The sequence below is a fragment of the Carcharodon carcharias genome, chromosome 2 (genome assembly GCF_017639515.1).
Source record: "Carcharodon carcharias isolate sCarCar2 chromosome 2, sCarCar2.pri, whole genome shotgun sequence".
Classification (NCBI taxonomy): Eukaryota; Metazoa; Chordata; class Chondrichthyes; order Lamniformes; family Lamnidae; genus Carcharodon; species Carcharodon carcharias.
The window spans coordinates 163,464,247-163,490,766 of NC_054468.1; the positions used below are offsets into that span (position 1 = coordinate 163,464,247).

Below are 26,520 nucleotides of genomic sequence, written 5' to 3' on the forward strand. Positions count from 1 at the left end.
CAGAGAGAAACAGTTAACTTTTCAGATCAATGAACTCTTTTCAGATCAATGAACTTTCATCAGAAGCTTTCTGTGAAGAGGTTGGATTGTTTCAACTGTGCAAAAGCAGCTACTTCACCCCATTCAAGGCATTTCAATGATGAAACAGACAATGAGATGTTGTTTTCACAAAGCATCTACGATAGCAGCTTTTGAGTTTGGTGGCAGTTCCTGTACCATTTCTGCATAAATAACAGTGAGTGCCATTGGCCTCGAACATATGAATTAGGAACTGGAGTAGGTCATTTGGCCCCTCAAGCCTGCTCCATCATTCAATAAGATCGCTGCTGATCTGATTGTGTCCTCAAGCCACTATCCTACCTATCCCTGAACTCCAATACCCTTTGGGGAGGACTTTCCTCTTGTTGGGTAGGTGGGCCCAGGAAAGGCTGCGCAATGGTCCGCCGCCCGCGATTTCACGCTGGCTGGCCAATTAACATTAAAAGCACGCTGATAACCTACGCGCTGCCAGGTTTGGGTCGGGAGGAGCGTGAGTGCTGAAGTGTGCGCATGTGCGGGGGTGCACTTAGTGAAAGCTCCCTAAAGGCACAGAGCTGCCTCAGGGAGCTGAAGATTTTTACCATGAAAAATAAAGATATGAAAAATAAGGAAAACATGCTCCCCCACATGTAACTCTGTCACATAAATAGGGACATGTGAAAAATTAGTTTAAAAATTTATTTTTTTATAATTCAGTGTTGGAAACCTCATCCCGCCCATGGATGACATTTCGCAAAAAATGCAAAGGCTGCCTGGCCTATTCGCCTGCCCGCCAACTGTGAGAATGGACAGGCAGGGAAAAATTCAATTTAATTAATTGATTGATGGACTTAATAGCCCTCTTAATTGTCGGTGGGCGGGCTGCTGTCTCTCCGACGTGCCTGCTTAGTGAAATATCGTGCAAGTGCACAATGACGCCAGGATGCTCGCCTGATGTCGTTGCGCGCTATTTCACGCTTATGCATGTTGGGTGTGCGCCTGCACGCCAAGCTGAAAATCCTGCTCTTAGATTCTTGACTAAGGAGGGAATCAATTAACCTCTGTCTTAAAATTATTCATAGAAGCATAGAAACTAGGAGCAGGAGTAGGCCAGTCGGCCCTTCGAGCCTGCTCCGCCATTCATTATGATGATGGCTGATCATCCAACTCAATAGCTTGCTCCCACTTTCTCCCCATATCCTTTGATCCCTTTCGCCCCAAGAGCTATGTCTAACTCCTTCTTGAAAGCATACAATGTTTTGGTCTCAACTTTCTGTGGTAACGAATTCTACAGGCTCACCACTCTCTGGGTGAAGAAATTTCTCCTCATCTCAGTCCTAAATGGTCTACCCCGTATCCTCAGACTGTGACCCTTGGTTCTGGACTCCCCCACCATCGGGAACATCCTTCCTGTATCTACCCTGTCTAGTCCTGTTAGCATTTTATAAGTTTCAATGAAATCCCCCCTCATTCTTCTGAACTCCAGTGAATATAATCCTAACCGACTCAATCTCTCCTCATATGTGAGTCCCGCCATCCCAGGAGTCAATCTGGTAAACCTTTGCTGCACTCGCTCTATAGCAAGAACATTCTTCCTCAGATAAGGAGACCAAAACTGCACACAATATTCCAGGTGTGGTCTCACCAAGGCCCTGTACAATTGCAGCAAGACATCCCTGTTCCTGTACTTGAATCCTCTGGCTATGAAGGCCAACATACCATTTGCCTTCTTTACCACCTGCTGCACCTGCATACTTACCTTCAACGACTGGTGTACAAGGACACCCAGGTCTCGTTGCACATTCCCCTCTCTCAATTTATAGCCATTCAGATAATAATCTGCCCTCCTGTTTTTGCTACCAAAATGGATAACCTCACATTTATCCACATTATACTGCATCTGCCATGCATCTGCCCACTCACTCAGCTTGTCCAAATCACAGTGACCCTGCCCCTACCAATCTCTGGGGAAGAGTTCCACAGACTCACGATAACCTGAGAAAAAGATTTCTCCTCATCTCCATCTTAAACGAGAGACCCCTTATTTTAAATCACATCCCTTAGTTTTGCTGTTTCACACAAGGGGAATCATCCTTTCAGTATCCCTCTGGATCTTGTATATTTCAATAAAATCGCCTGTTATCCTCCTAAACTCCAATGGATACAGGCCCAATCTGTCCAACCTTTCCTCATAAAATAACCCCTCATCCCAGGAATCAGTTGTGTGAACCTTCTCTGAACTGCTTCTAACGCAATTATATTCTTCCTTAAATAAGGAGACCAAAACTGCACACACTACTTCAGATGTGGTCTCACTAATGCCCTGTGCAACTGTCGTAAAACATCCCTACTTTTATATTCCATTCCCCTTGCAATAAACGACAACTTGCTGTACTTGCGTACTAACTTTTTGTGATTCATGTACCAGGACACCTAGACCCCTCTGTACCTCAAGAATTCTCCAATCTTTCTCGATTTAGATAATATGTTGCTTTACTATTCTTCCTGCCAAAGTAGACAAGTTCACATTTTCCCATATCATACTCCATCTGCCAATTTTTTGTCCACTCAGTTAACCTATCTATATCCCTTTGTAGACTCCTTGGGCAGAATTTTACAGCCCCATCGGGGAGGGGCAGGGCCGCAAAATTCCACCAGCGTAAAATTCCACCCTTATGTCCTCTTCACAACTTACTTTCCTATCTATCTATTTGCCAGCAAATATACATTCAATCTTTTCTTCCAAATCATTGATATAGATTGTACATAGTTGAGGCTTCAGTACTGATCCCTGTGACACTCCATTCATTATATCTTGCCAACACAAAAATGGCCCATTTATGCATACTGTCTGTTTCCTGTTAGCCAACCAATCCTCTATCCATGCTAATATATTATCTTCTAGACCATGAGCTCTACCTTTGACGTGGCATCTTATCAAATTACTTGTGCAAGTCTAAGTACACCACATCTATATGTTCCCCTTTATCCACATTCTGCTTACTTAGTCAAACATGATTTCTCTTTCACAAAACCATGTTGACTCTGCCTGATTGCATTGAAATTTTCTAAGTGCCCAGCTATAACTTACTTGATAATAGATTCCGATGTTTCCCCTATAACAGATGTTAAGCTAACTGGCCTATAGTTTGCTGCTTTCTGTTTCCTTCCTTTCTTGAATCGAGGAGTCACATTCATTATTTTCTAATCTGATGGGACATTTCCAGAATCTAGGGGGAGAATTTTCTCCCCGTCGGGCGGGCCAGTTGGGAGCAGGCTCAGGGCCGATCGCCACCCACGATTGGCTGCGTGCTGCCATTTTATGTTGGCGGGCCAATTAAGGCCTGCCCAGCGTGACGTGTGCCTGGAAGTGCTCAGCATTACCTGTACAGGCGGAGGGAGGAGGGAAAGTTGGGGAATTTGCTCTTTCGCCTCAGGGAGATTAAATTCAGTTATAAAGATGGGAAAAATAAAAAAATAAAATTATTCAGGCATGACCCCTCATGTGACATGTTTATGAATTTTCATAAAACTTTTTATTGAATTAATAAACCCTTCATGAAACCTCATCTCGCCCGTGGATAAGGTTCCATGAAAAATACAAAGGCCACCTGGGCTCTTCGACTGCCCGCCAACCTTAAGGCTAGAGAGGCAGCCTTGAAAAGTCCTTTAATTAGTTCATTAATGGCTTTAACAGGCCTTTGACAGTTCGGCGGGCACGCAGCCGACTCCAGTGTGTCACCGTGCCCGGACGTCATCGCACATCATTTTACATGTGGGCCCCACACACCAATGTTTCAGCCTTCCCTTTTATGCTCATGTGCTGGACTAAACCATCATTGAGGATGGGGGTGTTTACAGAGCCTTTCCTCCCATTATTTAATTGTCCAACACCAATCATGACTTAGGTGTGTGTCATGAAGCTATTAATGTATATAATATTATTGGAAAAGGTTTTTCTTTTAAAATAGAGATTTAGTCTGTGGGTGTGTCTTAATCTAAGCTTGATCTGTTCTGAATATCTTCCAATTAGCACAGTGGTAGTGCCACACAACATAATCAGTGTGAAGGTGGGAAAATGGGACTTCGTCTCTGCAAGGACTGTGCAGTGACCACTTTACCAATGCTCTCATAGATGCTTCTACATCAGGTAGGTTGATGAGGATGAGCTCAAGTAAGATTTTCCTTCTTGTTGGTTCTCTCACCACCTTCCACAGGCCCAATCTGGCAGTTAAGCTCTATCCTTGAGGACTTGGCTAGTAGAGGCACTATTGAGCCACTTTTGGTGATGGACATTGAAGTCTCCCATCCAGAGTACATTCTATGCTCTTGCTACCCTTGGTGCTTCTTCCAATTGGTGTTCAACATGGAGGAGTACAGATTCATCATCTGAGGGATGACAATTGATGATAATCAGCATAACATTTTCTTGCCATGTTTGACCTGACACCAAGAAATTTCATAGGATCTGGAATCAATGTTGAGGACTCCCAGGTCCACTCCCTCCTCACTATGTATTACAGTGTTGCCAGCTCAGGTGGGTCTGACCTGCTGCTGGAACAAAACATACCAAGGGATGTGATAGAGGAGTCTGGGACGTTGGCTGAAAGGTATGATTCTGTGAATTTAACTATGTCAGGCTGTTGCTTGACTAGTCTGCAGGACACCTCTTCCTTACTTTGGCACAAGTCCCCAGATGTTAGTGAGGTCGACTTTGCAAGGTTGACTGGACTGGGTGTGCCTTTGTCATGATCAGTGCATACCCAGATTAATGCTGGGTGGTCCAGACGGTTTTATTGGATGTTTTTGTTGTGGTTTGATACAACTGAGTGGCTTGCTAGGCCACTTCAGAGGGCAGTTAGAGGTTAATCACAATGCTGTGGGTCTGGAGTCCCAGATAGAACAGATGGGGTAAGGACCACAAATTTCCTTAAAGGACAATAGTGAACCAGATTGTTTTTACAATATGGTAGTTTCAACCATTTGTTCTCACACTGCCTATTAAAAGAGCACAAATTCCTGTCTGATAATTAGATCATGCAGTAGGTAAAATAAAAACAAAATGGTAACAAGAGTAAATGTACAGTATTCATAATCAAAATTGAATTTAGAACACATGCTTTATATTGTGAAATGAATGGGAATAACTCACTAAGCAAAAATTACAAACCTTTTATCTTTTTCTGCTTCTGAGACATTATTTCTATTATTAATTAAAGCCACATTAAGAAGAAGAATAAATACTGCCTAATAGTAATGATATATAGCATCTGTAGAGTTTCTTATTGTGAAATTCTGCAGTCAATGTCCTAACTCACAGCATGTTACTCACCCGCCATCTGTGCTGTAAACCTGCATTGGCTTCCTCCAATTCACCAACATCTTGATTTTAAAATTCTCATCCTCATGTTAAATTTCCCGCCTGAGCTCTTTGCCTGCTCGCCAACGTTAAGGTTGGACGGGCAGCCCTGACAAGTACTTTAATTAGTTCGTTAATAACCTCAACGGGCCTTTGACAATTCGACGGCCGCGCTTGCCGAACTGAAGATTGGAATGACGCGCGGTGATGTCAGGTCGCATGCTCGACGTCACCGCGCGTCATTTCATGTGTCGGTATGCGGGGCCCACCCCCACACACCGAACAGAAAATTCAGCCCTAGGGAATTTTGGAAAATTAAAACCTATACAGCTACAATCTTAGAAGCCACTTCTTTTAAGGCCCTAGGATGAAATCCATTAGGACCTGTGGCCTTGTCAGCTTTTAGTTTTAACTCACTGTTATTCTGACAGAAAAATCTGAGCCAAACTATTTCAGAAAGATAAACTTCAGAAGAATGAGAAATGCAGTGAAATCCTGCTGAAAATGTTTCAATTAAGAAAAGCAGAATCGGTTCTAAAATAGTTTATTGAAATCTCTAGATAAATATGTTATATTTTAAAAGGTGAATGGCTCAAGATTCCAATGCTTTTGCACCAGTAGGTGATGATGTGATGGTGATGTGAACTGTCGCTTGGTCAAAATCCTGGAATTCCCTAACAGCACTGTGGATGCACCTACACCACATGGACTGCAGTGGTCAAGAAGACAGCTCACCACCACCGTCTGAAGGGCAATTAGGGATGGCCAATAAATGCTGGCCTAGCCAGCGATGCCCACATGCCATGAATGAATAAAAAAAAAGCATTTGCAATAGAGATCATTTTGTTAAACAAAATCAAAACTATAAATGCCCTTATTAACCATTCACCTTTAACAAACTCTCCAGGGGAAGTTCATTTTGTTAACTCCATTCAACCTGGATAATCATTAGATTGTGCCCAACTGTAAATATTTGCTAAAATGACTACAAAAGTGAGGATATCATTGTTGAAGCTGCAGTAGCATAGACACTTTGACAATAAAGTGGAACATTTTTTCTCCTATTTCCATAAACCAAATAATTCTTATTTAGACATTTAGGGCTGTAACTTCTGGTTGCCGATGCGTAAAATGACACAGGGTGACGTCGGGCGTGCATCCCGACATCACCCTGCGTCGGCTGCGCGCCTGCCAAACTGTCAAAGGCCTATTAAGGCCGTTAAAAAAAGTATTTAAAGTGATTAATGGACTTGCCTGTCCACCTTAAGGTTGGCGAGCAGGCCGGGAGCCCAGGTGGGCTTCTGGAAAACATGAAACCTCATCCACGGGCGGGATGAGGCTTCATGAGGTTATTAAAATTTTTATGAAATCTCTAAATAAAAGAAATTGATGTCCCACTTCATGTGACAGTAGCACATGAGAGGACATGTCAGTAATTTTTTTTTCTCACCTTTATTTAATGTTTCTAACCTGAGCCAATCTCCCTGAGCAACTTTGCGAAAGTGTGCACTCCCGGCTCAGGGAATCCACCCCCCGCCCGCCCGCACAGAGAGTGCATAGCGCTTCCTGGTGGACATCAAGCTGGGTGGGCCTGAATTGGCCCACTTATTTAAAATGGCAGTGCACCCCCGAGGGGGGGTGCTGATCAGGAACCTGCCAGTCCGCTCCCACACATCCCCCCGCCCTATATGTTTCTGTGGCACAGTATTTAACTGCTAGTTGCATTAATATATTGAGGCTCAAAATTAGCAAATATTTAATATTTATATTGTTTGCATTTGATAGCGATGCAACAAAAATGAATGCAAAATATATTTCTTTAAAGTCTTTTACAGGAAAGCATTTTGATTTGTGGATTATCAAGTATGTAGAAGTTTTCTTCCCTCAATTTTTTGGTTAAATTTATATCTGGAAATTTATATTGCCTTACCCAGTAGAAATATCTCACAAACCTATCAAATAAGAAACACCAAAGTTGCACCATTGTAATAATCTCAAGGGAGACCATTAACTTTAAAACAAATTGAACTCTTTCATAAACCCTTATTCTTTAAACCCGAAAATATTAACAGACCGTTTTCCGTCCTGTTGTTATTTTGACCCAAAAGTTCCCCTATATGTTCCAGAACCTTGAGGGTTCTTTCACTTCTCCCAGGACCAAACCAAGGTGTATCACAACTCTTAGGATTTCACTTTGTTTCTGCTCCAAGTTCCTGCTACTCTCCAAATTATGAATTTCCTTGGGATCCTTCCACTAGCGTTTAGCCAGGTGACCGTCCAACTCTCTTTAAGCAACTCACGAACACGGTCACCCGAGCAGAACCATGGGCTTCACTGCCTTCATACTTAGTGATTTAAAAATCAGGAACATTCTGGTTCCTAATGGCCTCTACACATCTGCTTTCTCCCAGTCTGCTCCCACAGCCCTTGGTCCCACAACTGCTTTACAGCTTCTGACAGACTCTATCTCTGCCTTCTCCAAGCTGCAGCCAAGCTGACTGTTGACTGCCTGTTTCTTTGAGCAAACACACACAGATAAATTAAAATAAAAGAACTTTCCTAACCCCCATAGCCTATCTCCGTGGAAACATGGCATACTTCTGGATGCGCTAAACAAAAGTGTGAACTAATTATCCTTTACCTTCAAAACAACCTACATGAATAATTTATATCTCTAATGAAGTTAACGACTCTCTTTTAACACTTGCTGATTCCACCAAGAAACCCCCTTGTTTACAAAAGTGCTTTAAGATTCTTTGATCTGGAAACTACATGAATAATTTAAATCCCTTATTGAAATAACTATAGACCTCTTGTCCCTACAAAGAGCTCACAGATGGGTCATCTATTGTTTATTTTTTCCTCACTTCCAGCCCTGTCCTTATTAAATGAAACAAAACAGAAAACTGGAAAAACTGAGCAGGTCTAACAGCATCTGTGAAGAGAAAAACAGAGTTAAAGTTTCGAGTCCATATGACTCTTCTTCAGAGCTAAAGAGAAGTAAAAATGTGATGAAATTTATATTGTTTAAGGGGGTTGGAGCAGGTGAATCTGAATAGAAGGCCAGCAATAGGTGGGGGCAACGGAGAGATTGACAGAGATATGATGAACAAAAGGACAAAGGGGGTGTTAATGGTAGTGGTAAGGGCATTAAGGTAAGAAATCAGAAGGTGATAATAGGACAAGGCTAAGTACTCTGAAAAGAACAACATGAACTAGTGACAGATGGCACTTATGGGAGTGGGGTGGGGGGGGTGGGGGGGGAGATCAAAAATAGGATAAAAGGTGGGGATAAAACATTGAATAGAAATAAGTGGATAAAAAATAAAAATGAATATTGAAAAAAGGGGGTAAAAAAGGAGAGTTCATGGACTGAAGTTGTTGAACTCAATGTTAAGTCCGTAAGGCTATAAAGTGCCTAATCGGAAGATGAGGTGCTGTTCCTCCAGTTTGCGTTGAGCTTCACTGGAACATTGCAGCAGGCCAAGGACAGACATGTGGGAATGAGAGCAGGATGGTGTATTGAAATGGTAAGCAACAGGAAGGTCTGGGTCATGCTTGCAGACAGTCCAAAGGTTTTCACCAAAACAGTCATCGATGTACCGAGAAAAGAGTTATGGGTGGGGGCCTGATTAGGACTGGATCAAGGAATGTTCCACATACCCCATAAAAAGACAGGCATAATTGGGGCCCATGCAGGTACCCATAGCCACGCCTTTTATTTGGAGGAAGTGAGACAAGTTTAAGGAGAAATTGTTCAGTGAGAGAGCAAGTTCAGCCAGACAAAGGAGAGCGGTAGTGGTTGGGGATTGTTCGGGCCTCTGTTCAAGGAAGAAGCGGAGAGCCCTCAGACCCTCCTGGTGGGGGATGGAAGTGTAGAGGGATTGGACGTCCATGGCGAAGAGGAGGTGGTTAGGGCCAGGGAACTGGAAATTTTTGATACGACGTAGGGCAACAGAGGAATCGTGGATGTAGGTGGGAACAGATTGGACAAGGTGAGAGAGAATGGAGTCAAGATAGGAAGAAATGAGTTCCATGGGGCAGGAACAGGCTGACACAATCGGTCTACCCGGACAGTCCTGTTTGTGATCTTTGGGAAGGAGGTAGAAGCGGGCAGTCCAGGTTTGGGAGACTGTGAGGTTGGAAACTATGGAGGGAAGATCTCCAGAGGAGATGAGGTAGGTGCAGTACTGGAAACAATGGTGGATGTTCAGTGGTGGGGTCACAGTCCAGGGGGTGGGAGGAGGAAGCGTTTGAGAGTTGGCACTCAGCCTCTGCGAGGTAGAGGTCAGCTCGCCAGACAACAGCACCACCCTTGTTGATAGGTTTGATAACAAAGTCAGGGTTGGACCTAAGAGAATGGAGTGCGGCAAGTTCAGAAGGAGATAGGTTAGAGTGGGTGAGAGGAGCAGAGAAATTAAGACAGCCGACGTCACGCTGACAGTTCTCAATGAAAAGATCAAGAGCAGATAAGAGGCCAGAGGGAAGGGTCCAGGTGGAGGGAGAATACTGGAGGCGGGTGAAAGGATCCGTTGAACAGGGGGAGGACTCCTGCACAAAGAAGTGAGCACAGAGATGAAACAGTGGAAGGAGAGTTCAGCATCGTGCTGAGCCTGGAATTCATTCAGGAGAGGTTGTAAGGGTATGAAACTGAGTCCTTTGCTGAGCACTGAACGTTCAGCATCAGAGAGCGGAAGGTCAGAGGGTATGGTGAATACAAGGCAAGGGCTATGATTAGAAGACGGGATGGGGTCAGAGGGACGGGATGGGGTGGAGAGTCCTGCGTGGGCGTTGGTATCAATAAGTTGTTGGAGCTTGTGTTCCTTAGCACCTGAAAGGAAGAGACAAAGTTTCTTATTAAGGCGCGGATGAGGCAAAGAATAAAATGAAACTGGGGACAAGGACAGCTTTGAGATAGGGTGAGTCGGTGCTACTGGAGGTCAAGTGTGTTCATATGGCGGAGCATGGTGCTGAGTGTGGATCTCAGGATGCGGCGGGAACAGCAGTCTGAGGAACACTGTATGTCCCGGAGATATCTGTAATCCTGGGTGGATTCGAAACATGAGGGATAGAACTTCAGTTGGAATCCACGTGGGGTAAGTCAGGGACGGAAACAGTCACTGAGGAAGGAAATATGGCTGTGAAAGAAAGTTTTGGTAAACACTTTGTCAAAGGGGTTTCATCTTACTAAATGGACACAGGTTATCCTTTGAACTGTAATTATCCCAGGTCTGTTTACCAGTTTTTCAACCAAGTTTTCTGTTTATCTGCATTTAAAATTCGATCCCTAAACCAAAAATTATTTTCAGACATATACAACAACGTTAAAAAATGAGTGAAATGCTATGGATGTTATATCTATTTTGAAGTAGACCTAAAGTTACCAAAGATTGCCAATATGAGAATTTTCCAATTTCAAGCTTTTAATTCTTAACAATTTCTAATTTGAGTATCGCTGAATAAATATTGTGCCTGTTTCAACTGAGCAAAATAGGCAATAGCCATTCTCTGGCTCATTCCCAGGGCAATGCCTTGACCAGAGTCAACCTGCCTTGGTTTGAACTTAAAGCTTGGCAGTTAACTGTCAGTCATCAGTTAACTGATGCATTCTCAATGGCAACACCTCTACCAATCAGAGTCCACTTGCCAACCAATCAGCACTCTCTCATCAAGTATAAATTGTTGTTCCCTTTACATTTGGTATTCTTGTGATTGCCTTGATGAATGCAAGACGAAAGCTTCAACAAGTGTCTTTTTTTCAGCGATACTCAAGTTCTGTACTACCAAACGACAATTTCTAATTTGTTAAACATTTCTGTAGCTAACTATACCAAATTTCATACTTTCTCATTCTATAGGAAGTCTCTAGAAGAGAAAAAGAAGAAAGAAGAACAGGAAGCAAACTGTAAACGAGAGCAGAAACTGAGGGAGAGAAAATTGAAAAAATTCATATCTACCCGTGCCCAGGCCAATGATCCACACCAGAGCCTGGCTGAAGTGTCAAGATCAAAATTAAAACAATACAGGTGTGTTTTTTGTCAATAGCTTGTGTGATATCCTTATTTTTGGACCAGAGTTTCAGTGTGCCCACACTGTATAATGAATTATCTCACTGTGCTTTGTGTTTGTTTTTGGTGATAGTTGTTGACTTTGAGTTGGTTAGGAGGCAGGCCACAATGCACTGTCCTTCGGTGCCTCATGTTGAGACAGTGAGGTGACACCAAACCAGCAAAACAAATTTCAGGGTTTCTGTTCGAAGTCTTGAAATCCAGGTTTTAAGTTATTTCTCACATTGTGCTAATCTGCCTTTGTCCAGAGAATCTCCGAGTATTGTTGCTCTATATGGGTCTGAGTGACATGAAACCCTGCCAGCAATCTCTTGCTATTCTAAGACCAGCATGACATTGTTGTTTGAGGATGGCAGTATTCACTGGATTGTCTTGTTGCTGCTTAAGCTCACTCCACGTAGCTACTCCACATGTCATCTTTTCAGTTGCCTTCACCACTGAAGGGCTGGACACAGTGCTGACAGCCACCAAGTTTGGAAAGGCTCCTGGGATCAATGATATCTATACGGAAATCGTCAAGAACTAGGACCCAAATTGACCAATGTGACGTCCAAACTCACCTCCAAAATCCTTGACACATATAATTCCAAAATTAGGCACCATTCCAAAGTCATTGTTATTTTAAAGCTAGGAAAACCAGCCTATGATTCCAAAAGTTATTTATTGTGCCATCACCTATGGTCTACAAGATGGCTGAACAGTCTGTCCTTAAACAGATTAAATTGGTTTGAGAAACCGTCCTTCCAAACAAGCAGACAGGCTTCAAGGTTGGAAGAAGTTACTCTGACCAGGTCCTTGCATTTACTACCAGCATTGAGACAGGGGCCTAGAAGCAGCTGAAGGCTGGAGCTGCCTTCAATGACTTGTCATCAGCATACAGCACAATCTGGTTCGAAGGCCTGCTACTAAACCTTTCAACAATCATTCATTGCTGAAAAACTCTTGGGTTTATCAACACACTAACGAGCATAGGTTACACATTTATGACATTAATGACAAAACCAGCTGAACATGGGCGCTCAATGGTCTGCCACAGTTAGCGTTGTCATTGGCCTTTTTCAACATCTATACAGCGCGTATTTTCCAAATCCCAGATGTTTGTCTATACAAACAACATAGCACTGCCTGTGCAGGTTTCAACACTGGAGAAAGCAAGTTGGATAGTAACAAGCAACCTAAACCTACTGGAATGCTATTTCCAGACCTGATACCTCCTCTCCAATCCAGAGAAGACTTCTATTCCACCTGAACAATGTTTCTTTCTATGGTGATCCATGACCTCATCCAAAATACATGGATATCACCTGGAAGGGAATCTTACCCATCAGCCTCATCTCATCAACATCAATTAGAAAGTAATAAACTAGGGTGAACATGGTCCGGAAACTCGCTGGAATGTCATGGGGATGTACAGCCAGAACACTTCAAGCCTCAAAAGGTGGCCCTGGTCTATTCTGCAGCAGAATACTGCTCTGCATCATGGTCCTACAGCTGCCACGCACAATTTTAAAAATTCTTTCATGGGAGGTGAATGTTGCCAGCAAGGCTAGCATTTGTTGCTCGTCCCTAATTGCTCTTGAGTAGGCAGTGGTGAGCCACCTTCTTGAACTGCTGCAGTGCATCTGGTGCAGGTAAGCCCACAGTGCTGTTAGGAAGGGGGTTCCAGGATTTTGACCCAGTGACACAGTCACAGTCATAATCACAGGAGGAACAGCAGTATCGTTCCAAGGCAGGACGGTGTGTGGCTTGCAGGTGGTGGTGTTCCCGTGCATCTGCTGCCCTTGTCCTTCTAGGTGGTAGAGATTGTAGGTTTGGAAGATGCTGTTGAAGGACCCTTGTTGAATTGCTGCGTGCACCTTGTATATGGCACACAGCTGCCACTGAGCATCAGTGGGGGAGGGAGTGGATGTTTAAGCTGCTGATCAAACAAGCTGCATTGTCCTAGATTGTGTTGAACTCTGAGTGTTATTGGAGGCTGACTCATCTAGGCAAGTTGAGAATATTCCATGAAGTATTCCATCACATTCCTGAATTGTGCCTTGTAAATGGTGGACAGGCTTTGGGGAGTCAGGAGGTGAGTTGCTCACCGCAGAATTCCCAGCCTCTGACCTGTTCTTGTAGCCACAGTATTTATATAGCTAGCCCAATTAAGTTTCTGGTTAATGGTGGCTGATTCAGTGAGGTAATGCAGTTGGATGTCAAGGGGAGATGATTAGATTCTCTCTTGTTGTGTGGTGTGAATGTTACTTGCCACCTATCAGCCCAAGCTTGAATGTTGTCTAGGTCTTGCTGCATGTGGGAATGGACGGCTTCAGTATCTGAGGAGTCAAGACGTTACTGAACACTGCAATCATCAAAAAACATCCCCACGTCTGACCTTATGATGGAAGGAAGGTCATTGATGAAGCAGTTAAATGTTGGTGGGCCTAGGGTACCACCCTGAGGAACACCTGCCTCAATGTCCTGTGGCTGAGATGATTGGCCTATAACAAGCACAACTATTTTTTGCTCGGTCTGACTCCAACCAGTGAAGAGTTTTTCCCAATTCCCATTGATTTAAATTTTGCTAGTCTCCTTGACGTCACACTCAGTAAGATGCTGCCTTGATGCCAAGGACAGTCACTCTCACCTTACCTCCTGGGTTCAGCTCTTTTGTCTTTATTTAGCAATAAGGTATTAATGAAGTCAGGCGCTAAGTGGCCCTGGTGAAACCCAAACTGAGCATCAATGAGCAAGTTATTGCTGGTAATCGCCGTTTGATAGCACTGTCTACAGCACCTTCCATCACTTTTCTGATGGTTGAGAGTACACTGATTAGGAGGCAGTCATAGGTCAGATTAGATTTGTCCTCCTTTTATAGACAGGACACACCTGGACAACTTTCCAATGTTCTAACTGTACTGGAACTGGGCTGCAGCTAGTTCTGGATCATAAATCTTCAGTACTACTGCCTGGATGTTGTCAGGGCTCATTGCCTTTGCAGTACCCAGTGCCTTCAGCCATTTATTGAAATGTGGTAGAGTGAATTGGATTGGCTGAAGGCTGGCATCTTTGACGCTGAGGACCTCAGGAGGAGGCGGAGATGGATCATCCACTGAGCATTTTTGGCTGAATAAGTTGCAAATGCGTCAGCCTTGTCTTTTGCACTGGTTTCGTGGGCTCCCCCATCATTAAATATGAGCATATTTGTGGAACCACCTCCTCTGTTTAATTGTTTAATACCATTCATGACTGGATATTGCAGGACTACAGAGCTTTTGAACTGATCTATTGGTTGTGAGATCATTCACATCTGTTTATAGCATGCTGTTCTGCTTTTGAACATGCATGTAGTCCTGTGTTATAGCTTCACCAGGTTGACTCCTCATTTTTTAGGTATGCAAGGTGCTGCTCCTGGCATGCTCTCCTGCACTCCATGAACCAAGGTTGATCCTCTGACATGATGGCAGTGGTAAAGTAAGGGAATAATGCTAGCCTTGAAGTTATAGATTATGGTTGAATATAATTCTGCTGCTGCTGATGGTCCAAAGTTCCTCATGAATGCCCAGTTTTGAGCCGCTAGATCTGTTCTGAATGTATCCCATTTAGCACAGTGGTAGTGCCACACAACATGATGGACAGGATCTTTGGTGTGAAGATGAGTCTTTGTCTCTGCAAGGATTGTGCTGTGGTCACTTCAATCAATACTGTCATGGGCAGATGCATCTACCGCAGGTAAATTGGTGAGGTAAATTCCCTCACCACCTGCTGCAGACCCAGTCTGGTAGATATTCCTTCAGGACTTGGCCAGTTCATTCAGTATTGGTGCTACTGAGCCACTCTTGGTGATGGGCATTGATGTCCCTACCTAGGGCATACTCAGGAATGGTGATGGCGGTGTCTGAGACATAGTCATACTCACAATGTCAGGCTGTTGCTTGACCAGTCTGTAGGACAGCTCACCCAATTTGGGCACAAGCACCCAAATGTTAATAAATAGGTCTTTGCAGAGTCAGCTGGGCATCATGTGCTGTTGTCATTTCCAATGCCTAGGTTGATGCCAGATAGTCCGTCTGGTTTTATTCTTTTTTGACTTTTTTTATAGTGGCTTGGTACAACTGAGTGAGTGACTTGCTGGGTCTTTGAAACACCTATTTTTAGGTACTTCAAGGTCTTTTAAACCACCAGAATGGTTTTGAGGAAGTGCGCGAATGCCATATTTGTAAAGGAGTTAGAGTTGTTTCCCTTCTTAGCCAGTCTCTTGGGATCAAGGGTGACTTGGTTCCACTCCAGTTCAGTGAGTTCTGAGATGGATGATAAGTCCAATGTGCAATTTACAGACTCTGAAACATATGGGGCACGTGGTGCTTGAAGGGTCAGGTAGTGTGCTCACTCTCCACCTCTGCGTGTTCCCAAAGAAGTCTCTTGATGTGTTCGGTGCCTTCCTGAATGAACCTTCTCCATTTTGGTCAGTCACAAGCCAGGGACTTCGATGAGTTGGTGAGGATGTTTAAATCTTTGGGAATGCTTTGAGGGCATCCCTAAAACATTTTCACTGTCCTCTAGGAGTCTCCTGCCACAACAGAGTTTCAAGTAGAGCAATTGCTTCCGGAGTCTGGTGTCAGGTATACCCTGCCCAGCAGAGACGGTTTTGAGTGACTAGCGTCTAGATGCTGGGAAGGTTGGCTTGGGAAAGGCAGCTGCTGTTGGACTGTCTTTCTTGCCACCAGATTTGGAGGATCTTGTGATGGCATTAATCGTGGTACTTCTCCAGTGCTTTGAGGTGCCTGCTGTAGATTGTCCAGGTCTCCTAATAGGAGCGCAGGGATTACTGATGCCCGATAACCAATGACTTAGTCATGGGTTTGTGATCCTGTCCTCAAGTACTCTTCTCAGTCATCTGAAGGCTCAGCCAACACATTGGAGGTGATGATGAATTTCTACGTCTGCCTTCGTCGAGAGGATGAACCTAAGATATTTTCCAGGATCTCACTGTTGCTCTTTATCAAGAGGTGGAAGTGTTGAGCTGGCTGGAAGAAGACCTTAGTTTTCTGAATGTTTAGTGAAAACCCCATTTTCTCATATGCTTTGGAGAAGAGTCGACAATGACCTGGACTTCAGTTTCTGAGTACACACAAGCGTCATCAGCCTACTAGAGCTCAGTGGCTGAAGTTGGAGTGATTTTGTTTTGAACTGAAGGCAATGTAGATTGAACTGTTTCCCATCTGTTCTGTAAATTATCTCCATGCCTTTGGGTAGTTTGCTGGAGGTGAGGTGTAATTTTTGCAGCAAGGAAGATGGAGGAGAGGGTTGTGCAATGACAGTCTTGTTTGACTCCAGCCTCCATTGAAATAGAGTCTGCAGTGACTCTGTTGTTGAGGAGTAGGCGGCAGATGGCGACAAATTTCTGGGGCAGCCAAATTTGAGGAGGATACTCCATAAGCCTTCACTGTTGACAGAGTCAAAGACTTTTGTGAGGTCAGAAAAGGCCATGTACATCAGTTGGTGCTGTTCCTTGCATTTTCTAGGATATGTTTAAAGTGAAGATCGTGTTTATGGTGCCACTCAATGGGGCTGAAAACTGCATTGCAACTTTGGAAGGAGCTCTTCAGCTACTAGCAGGAGAGGACTGTGGAGGATCCTTGCAATGATTTTCCCTGTGACAGACAGCACTGAGACTCCTCTGTAGTTACCACAATCAGACTTGTCTCCTTGAATATAGTTGTGATCACAGCATCCCTGAGATCCCCCAGCATGCACTCCTCTTCCCAGATGAGGTTTATGAGGTTGGGCAGCTGTGCTAGAAGTGTATCTTTGTTGTTTTTCAGCTATCAAATGGCTTTTCCAAATTTGATCCAGACCCAGGATGGCGCCAAGGCTGAGCAAGATGAGGTATTGAGGATGTTCAAATCGAAGACAGAGTCTCAGTTGAGTTTTTAACATGTTCTTTCCAGTGAACACTGACTGCCTCCCTGTCCTTGATGCACTTCCCTCCATGCTTGGCTCTCAGTTGGTGGGCCCTTGTATGTGTGGGTATAGATCGTCTTGACAGCACTGAAGAAATCGTATATGCCATTGGTATCCATCAGTGGATCTCCCACGCTCTTTCTACCCACCATGTTCTTTATGTCGTGGGTTTTATGCTGTACCATTGCCTTCATAGAATCACAGCACAGAAGGAGGCTATTTGTCCCATCGTGTCTGTGCTAGCTTTCTGAAGGAGCAATTCACCTGATGCCATTCCCACGCCTTCTCCCTATAGCCCTGCACATTCTTCCTTTTCGGATAATAATCCAGTTCCCTCTTGAATGCCTCGATTGAACCTGCCTCCACCACACTCTCAGGCAGTGCAAGTCTGATTGTGGTAACTACAGAGGAGTCTCAGTGCTGTCTGTCACAGGGAAAATCATTGCAAGGATCCTCCACAGTCCTCTCCTGCTAGTAGCTGAAGAGCTCCTTCCAAAGTTGCAATGCAGTTTTCAGCCCCATTGAGTGGCACCATAAACACGATCTTCACTTTAAACATATCCTAGAAAATGCAAGGAACAGCACCAACTGATGTACATGGCCTTTTCTGACCTCACAAAAGTCTTTGACTCTGTCAACAGTGAAGGCTTATGGAGTATCCTCCTCAAATTTGGCTGCCCCAGAAATTTGTCGCCATCTGCCGCCTACTCCTCAACAACAGAGTCACTGCAGACTCTATTTCAATGGAGGCTGGAGTCAAACAAGACTGTCATTGCACAACCCTCTCCTCCATCTTCCTTGCTGCAAAAATTACACCACTTACTGTATGAAAATGTTTTTCCTCATGTTGTCATTGCTTCTTCTGCCAGTCACTTTAAATCTGTGCCCTCTGGTTCTTGATCCTTTCAACAATAGGAACATCGAGGAGGTTTCTCCCTATCCTCTCTGTCCTGACCTCTCATGATCTCTGTCAAATCTTTTCTCAACCTTCTCTTCTCCAGGGAAAACAGTCCCAACTTCTCCAATATACGTAACTGAAGTTCCTCATCCCTGGAATTATTCTCATGAATCTTTTCTATGCCTTCTCTAACGCCATCACATCCTTCTGTTATAGACAGGGGAGAGAGGCAAATTGAACTCCTTTATTTTTCTAGCCTTTGTCCTTAAGCAAAAGCGTTTTAAGTTTTGAAATACATTGTGGCATGTTTCCCCTAACCCTCTGTTTGTGAAATCAATTTTAAAGTGACTCACAGCAAACTCTCTTTAGGGTTCAATCAGAGGTGTTGTTTATTCATACATTCAAACCCAGGAAATGGTGGTCACAAATATACACACACACACAAGCACACAAGAAGCTTGGAAGGAAAAGAGCTTTACAACTAGGAAAAACGTAGAACAAAAAAAAACAAAGATAGGAATATTAATTCATATGAATGCTAGAGTCCAGAATGTCAGAGTCTGGTGGAGGTTCCTTCATGTAGGAGTTAAAGTTCATGTGGGTTCAGCTAGCTGAAAGTAGGAGTTGCCAAATTTCTTCAAAGTTGGTTATCAAGCAGCAAGATGAGGTTGGTATACAGAGACTTGGTCCACCCTTTAGGCAAGAGCAGGAATCTTCCAGAGAACCAGGCTTCAAGGAGGTTTAGACTTCAGGCAGACTTTGTTGTCAACCTGGAGTCCTGCTTTGGTGTTGACAGGCTGAATGTTGACAGGCTGAATGTTGACAGGCTGAATGTTGACAGGCTGAATGTTGACAGGCTGAATGTTGACAGGCTGAATGTTGACAGGCTGAATGTTGACAGGCTGAATGTTGACAGGCTGAATGTTGACAGGCTGAATGTTGACAGGCTGAATGTTGACAGGCTGAATGTTGACAGGCTGAATGTTGACAGGCTGAATGTTGACAGGCTGAATGTTGACAGGCTGAATGTTGACAGGCTGAATGTTGACAGGCTGAATGTTAACAGCAGACTGCCCTGGGAGTCTAGGAATACAGCATTAAAACTTTCCAAAGGCCAGAGGAGTTTAAGTTATGTGGTGTTGCTCATTGATTCAGTTTCAGGTTAACAATCAGTATCTATGCCTCTGGTCAAAATCCATTGTTCACCTTAGAAGATTTCGAGTCCGTATGACTCTTCAACAGAACTGTTCTGTTGAAGAGTCATACAGACTCGAAACGTTAACTGTGTTCCTCTCCGCAGATGCTGTCAGACCTGCTCAAGTTTTCCAGGTATTTTAATTTTTATTTTGGATTTCCAGCATCCGCAGTTTTTTGCTTTTTGCTTCAGTCATTATACAGGTTTAACACAGCTTCCTTGCTTTTGTACTCAGTGCCCCTATTGATGACGCTTAGGATGCTGTTTGTTTTATTAACTACTCTCTCAACTTGTCCTGTCATCTTCGATGATTTATGCATATATACACCCAGGTCCTTCTGCTCCAGCTTTAGAATTGTACCCTTTATTTTATATTAACTCTCCACATTCTTTCTGCCAAAAAGAATCACTTCACAGTTCTATGCATGAACTTTCATCTGCCACTTGTCTGCCCATTCCACTAACCTGTCTATGTCCTTTTGAGGTTCTACACTAACCTCCTCGCAATTCACAATACTACTTCAACTTTTGTATCATCTGTAAATTTTTAAATTGTGTCCTGTACACCAAGGTCTCGAATGCAGTCTAAAACCATTTTAACCACTACTCTCTCTTTTTTATTATTGATTTATGGGATGTGGGCATTGCTGGCTAGGCCAGCATTTATTACCCATCCCTAATTGCCCTTGAGAAGGTGGTGATGAGCTGCCTTCTTGAACTGCTGCAGTCCGTCATGTTGTAGGTACACCCAAAGTGCTGTTAGGGAGGGAGTTCCAGAATTTTGGCCCAGCGACAGTGAAGAAACACTGATATATTTCCAAGTCAGGGTGCTGAGTGATTTGGAGGGGAACTTCTCAGTGGTAGCATTATCATGTGTCCATTGCCCTTGTCCTTCCAGATGGTAGTGGTTGTGGGTTTGGAAGGTGCTGTCTAAGGAGCCTTGGTGAATTGCCGCAGTGCACCACTGTGCGTCAGTGCTAGAGGGAGTGAATGTTTGTGGATGGGGTCCCAATCAAGTGCGTTGCTTTGTCCTAGATGGTGTCAAGCTTCTTGAGTATTATTGAAGCTAAAATCATCCATGCAAGTGAAGAGTATTCCACCACACTCCTGACTTGTGCCTTGTAGAATGGTGGACAGGGTTTGGGGAGTCAGAAGGTGAGTTACTTGCTGTAGGATTCCTAGCCTCTGCTCTTGTTGCCACAGTGTTTATATAGCTAGCCCAGTTCAGTTTCTGGTCAATGGCAACCCCCAGGATGTTGATAGTGGGGGATTCAATGATGGTAATGCTATTGAATGTCAAGGGGCGATGGTTAGATTCTGTCTTGTTGGAGATGATCCATTGCCTGGCACTTGTGTGGTGCAAATTTTACTTGCTACTTGTCAGCCCAAGTCTGGATATTGTCCAGGTCTTGCTGCATTTAGACATGGACTGCTTCAGTATTTCAGGAATCAGGAACGATGCTGAACTTTGTGCAATCATCAGCAAACATCCCCACTTCTGACCTAATGATGGAAGGAAGGTCATTGATGAAGCAGCTGAAGATGGTTGGGCCGAGGACACTATCCTGAGAAACTCCTGCAGTGAAGTCCTGGAACTGTGATGATTGATCTCCAACAACCTCAGCCATCTTCCTTTGTGCCAGGTATAACTCCAACCAGCGAAAAGTTTTCCCCTTGATTCCCATTGACTCTAGTTTTGCTAGGAATCCTTGATGCCGCACTCGGTCAAATGCTGTCTTGATGTCAAGGGCAGTCACTCTCACCTCACCTCGGGAGTCCAGCTCTTTTGTCCATGTTTGACCCAAGGCTGTAATGAGGTCAGGAGCTGAGTGGCCTTGGCGAAACCTAAACTGAACATCAGTGAGCAGGTTATTGCTAAGCAAGTGCCGCTTGATGGCATTGTTGATGATCCCTTCCATCACATTACTGATGATGGAGAGTAGACTGATGGGGCGATAATTGGCCAGGTTGGATTTGTCTTGCTTTATGTACAGGACATAACTGGAAGGTTTTCCACATTGCTGGGTAGATGCATGTGTTGTAGATGTACTGGTACAGCTTGGCTAGAGGGGTGCGGCAACTTCTGGAGCACAAGTCCTCAGTGCTATTGCCGGAATATTATCAGAGCCCATTGTCTTTGCAGTATCCAATGTCTTCAGCCATTTCTTGATATCACATGGAGCGAATCAAATTGACTGAAGACTGGCATCTGTGATGCTGGGGACCTCCGGAAGAGGCCGAGATGGGTCATCCCCTGGCTGAAGATTGTTGCAAATGCTTCGGCCTTATCTTTTGTACTGATGTGCTGAGCTCCTCCACCATTGAGTTTGGGAATATTTGTGGAGCCTCCTCCTCCAGTGAGTTGCTTAATTGTCCACCACCATTCACGGCTGGATGTGGCAGGACTGCAGATCTTAGATCTGATCTGTTGGTTGTGAAATTGCTTAGCCCTGTCTAACACCTACCTTCATTGCTTTCCATTTCTCTCCTGGTGTTTGACAAGGTGTTTACTAAAACCCGCTTTCACAGCCATATCTCCTTTCTCAGTGACTGTCTCCATCTCCAACTTACCCCACGTGAATTTCAACTGAAATTCCACCCCTCATGTTTTGAACCCCACCCAGGATTACAGGTATCTCCGGGACATAAAACGTTTCTCGGACTGCTGTTCCCGTCACATTCTGAGATCCACACTCAGTGCCATGCGCCGCCATATGAACACACTCGACCTCTCCCTCCAGCAGCACCACCGTACCCTTTTTCAAAGCTGCGCGTGCCCCCAGTTTCATTTTATTCTTCGTCTCATCCGACGCCTCAGCAAGAAACTTTTTCTCTTTCTCTCAAGTGCTGAGGAACGCAAGCTCCAACAACTCATCGACACCAACACCCATCTAGGACCCTCCACCCCTGCCTGTCCCTCCGTCCCCACCCCATCTTCCAATCCCAGCCCCAGCCATGTATTCACTATACCCCCTGACCTTCCCCTCTCCGATGCTGAACGTTCAGTGCTCAGCAAAGAACTTAGTTTCATACCCTTATGCCCTCACCTCAATGAATTTCGGGCTCGGCACGATGCTGAACTCTTCTTCCGCCGTCTTCGTCTCCGGGCTCACTTCTTTGGGCAGGAGTCCTCTCCCCATTCAACGGATCCTTTCACCCACCTCCAATATTCTCCCTCCACCTGGACCCCTCCCTCTGGATTCTTACCTTCTCTTGATCTTCTCATTGAGAACTGTCGGCATGACATTAGTCGTCTCAATTTCTCTGCTCCTCTCACTCATTCTAATCTCTCTCTCTCTGAACTTACTGCACTCCATTCTCTCAGGTCCAACCCTGACATTGTCATCAAACCCGCTGACAAGGGTGGTACTGTTGTTGTCTGGCGCACTGACCTCTACCTCGTGGAGGCTGAGCGTCAACTCACAGATACTTCCTCCTACCTCTCCTTGGACCATGACCCCACCACTGAACATCAAGCCATTGTTTCCAGGACTGTCACTGACCTCATCTCCTCTGGGGATCTTCCTCCCACAGCTTCCAACCTGATAGTCACCCAACCTCGGACGGCCCGCTTCTACCTCCTACCCAAAATCCACAAACAGAACTGTCCCGGTAGACCGATCGTCTCAGCTTGCTCCTGCCCCACAGAACTCATTTCTCGTTATCTTGACTCCCTTCTCTCTCCCCTTGTCCAGTCCCTTCCCACCTACATCCATGATTCCTCTGACACCTTACGTCACATCAACAATTTCCAGTTCCCTGGCCCCAACCGCTTCCTCTTCACCATGGATGTCCAATCCCTCTATACCTCCATCCCCCACCAGGATGGTCTGAGGGCCCTTAGCTTCTTCCTCGAACAGAGGCCCGAACAATCCCCATCCACCACTATCCTCTGTCTGGCTGAACTTGTTCTCACGCTGAACATTTCTCCTTCAACTCCTCTCATTTCCTCCAAATAAAAGGTGTGGCTATGGGTACCCGCATGGGCCCCAGCTATTCCTGTCTCTTTATGGGGTATGTGGAACATTCCTTGTTCCAGTCCTTCTCCGGCCCCCTTCCACAACTCTTTCTCCAGTACATCGATGATTACTTCGGTGCTGCTTCATGCTCTCGTCGGGACTTGGAAAAATTTATTAATTTTGCTTCCAATCTCCACCCCTCCATCATTTTCACGTGGTCCATCACTGACACTTCCCTTCCCTTCCTTGACCTCTCTGTCTCAATCTCTGGTGATAGACTGTCCACCAATATCCATTACAAACCTACCGACTCCCACAGCTACTTCGACTACAGCTCCTCACACCCCGCTTCCTGTAAGGACTCCATCCCATTCTCTCAGTTCCTTCGCCTCCGTCGCATCTGTTCTGATGATGCTACCTTCAAAAACAATTCCTCTGACATGTCCTCCTTCTTCCTTAACCGAGGTTTTCCACCCACGGTCGTTGACAGGGCCCTCAACCGTGTCCGGCCCATCTCCCGCGCATCCGCCCTCATGCCTTCTCCTCCCTCCCAGAAACATGATAGGGTCCCCCTTGTCCTCACTTATCACCCCACCAGCCTCTGCATTCAAAGGATCATCCTCCGCCATTTCCGCCAACTCCAGCATGATGCCACCACCAAACACATCTTCCCTTCAACCCCCCCCCATCGGCATTCTGTGGGGATCGTTCCCTCCGGGACACCCTGGTCCACTCCTCCATCACCCCCTACTCCTCAACCCCCTCCTATGGCACCACCCCATGCCCACGCAAAAGATGTAACACCTGCCCCTTCACTTCCTCTCTCCTCACCGTCCAAGGGCCCAAACACTCCTTTCAAGTGAAGCAGCATTTCACTTGCATTTCCCCCAACTTAGTCTACGGCATTCGTTGCTCCCAGTGTGGTCTCCTCTATATTGGAGAGACCAAACGTAAACTGGGCGACCGCTTTGCAGAACACCTGTGGTCTGTCCGCAAGAATGACCCAAACCTCCCTGTCGCTTGCCATTTTGACACTCCACCCTGCTCTCTTGTCCACATGTCTGTCCTTGGCTTGCTGCATTGTTCCAGTGAAGCCAACGCAAACTGGAGGAACAACACCTCATCTTCCAACTAGGCACTTTACAACCTTCCGGACTGAATGTTGAATTCAACAACTTTAGGTCTTGAGCTCCCTCCTCCATCCCCACCCCCTTTCTGTTTCTTCCCCCTTCCTTTTGTTTTTTCCAATAAATTATATAGATTTTTCTTTTCCCACCTATTTCCATTATTTTAAAATATTTTTAAATCTTTTTTATGCTCCCCCACCCCCACTAGAGCTATACCTTGAGTGCCCTACCATCCATTCTTAATTAGCACATTCGTTTAGATAATATGTGTTCTTTTGTTCTGTTGTCTGTGACATCTTTTGATGATCTGCTTGTTTGTCCCTACAACCACACCAACCCCCTCCACTTCTCTCCCCCCACCCAAACACCCCCCCCCCACCACACACATCTGAAACCAGCTTATATTTCACCCCTTTCTTGGATTCACTCAAGTTCTGTCGAAGGGTCATGAGGACTCGAAACATCAACTCTTTTCTTCTCTGCCGATGCTGCCAGACCTGCTGAGTTTTTCCAGGTAATTCTGTTTTTGTTTTGGATTTCCAGCATCTGCAGTTTTTTTGTTTTTATGCCTGCTGTTTATGTTGTTTGGCATGCAAGTAGTCCTGTTTTGAGTTTACAAGGATGACTTCATTTTTAGATATGTTTGATTCTGGTCCTGGCATGCCCTCCTGCACTCTTCATTGAACCAAGGTTGAACCCCTGGTAGAATGCGGGATATGCCAGGTCATGAGGTTACAGGTTGAGTTCAAGTACAATTCTGCTGCTGCTGATGGTCCACAGCGCTTCATGGCTGCCCTATTTAGATCTGTTCAAAATCTATCCCATTTAGCACGGTGGTGGTGCCACACAACATGATGGAGGATATTATCATCAATGTGAAGATGGGACTTCGTCCTCACAAGGGCCGTGTGATGGTCACTCCTACAGGTACTGTCATGGACAGATGCATCTATGGCAGACAGGTTGGTGAGGATGAGGTCAAGTATATTTTCTAGCTTGTTTCCCTCACCACCTGACATAGACCCAGTCTAGCAACTATGTCATTTAGGACTCAACCTGCTCGGTCTGTGGTGGTGTTATCGAGCCACTCTTGGCGATGAGTAATGAAGTCCCCCACTCATAGTACATTCTGTGCCCTTGCCATCCTCAGTGCTTCCTCCAAGTGGTGTTCAACATGCAGGAGTACTAATTCTTCAGCTGGGGGTGGGGGGGGGCGGTGCGGTGGTGGGGTGAACAGCATGTGGTAATTAGCAGGAGGTTTCCTTGCCCATCTTTAGCCTAATGCCATGAGACTTCATGTGGTCCGGAGTCTATGTTGAGGACTCCCAGGGCAATTCTCTCCCGGCTTTATATCTCTACTGCCATCTCTGCTGTGTCTGTCCAAGACATACCCAGGAATGGTGATGGCGGTGTCTGGGACATTGCCTGTAGGGTACGATTCTGTGAGTATGACTATGTCAGGCTGTTGCTTTACTAGTTTGTGAGACAGCCCTCCCAATTTTAGCATTAGTCCCTAGGTGTCAGTAAGGAGGACTTTGCAGATTGTAAGGAGGACTTATGAGCTCCAACTTCACTCAAGCTCACTGATTTCTTTTGGAAGTCCATGTACACCACATCAAAAAAATCACCTTCATCAACCCTCTCTGTTACCTCCTTAAAAAACTCAAGCAAGTTAGTTAAACACAATTTACCTCTAACAAATCCATGCTGGCTTTCCTTAGTTAACCCACTTTTGCCCAAGTGACTATTAATTTTGTCTCGAGTTATCATTTCTAGAAGCTTCCCCACCACTGAGATTAAACTGACTGGCCTGTAGTTGCTGGGCTTATCTTTACGCCCTCTTTTGAACAAGGGTGTAACATTTACAATTCTTCCTCTGGCACCACCCCTGAGTACAAAGAAGATTTGAAAATTATGGCCAGTGCCTCCGCAATTTCCACCCTCACTTCT

The 26,520-nt window shown here is 44.9% G+C and overlaps 1 protein-coding gene across 4 annotated transcripts in view; it reads left to right on the plus strand.

Annotated features, from left to right (window-relative positions):
* fam161a (FAM161 centrosomal protein A) overlaps positions 1-26,520 on the plus strand; it is a 47,143-nt gene that overhangs the window by 16,082 nt on the left and 4,541 nt on the right. For all 4 annotated transcript variants that reach the window (XR_005945668.1, XM_041209796.1, XM_041209814.1 and 1 more), the window contains exon 4: positions 11,236-11,403. Coding sequence is in view for 3 of the 4 variants with exons in the window: in XM_041209796.1 (XP_041065730.1) it covers positions 11,236-11,403 (168 nt within the window). In the remaining variant the exon portion in view is untranslated. The remainder of the gene's footprint in view (positions 1-11,235; positions 11,404-26,520) is intronic.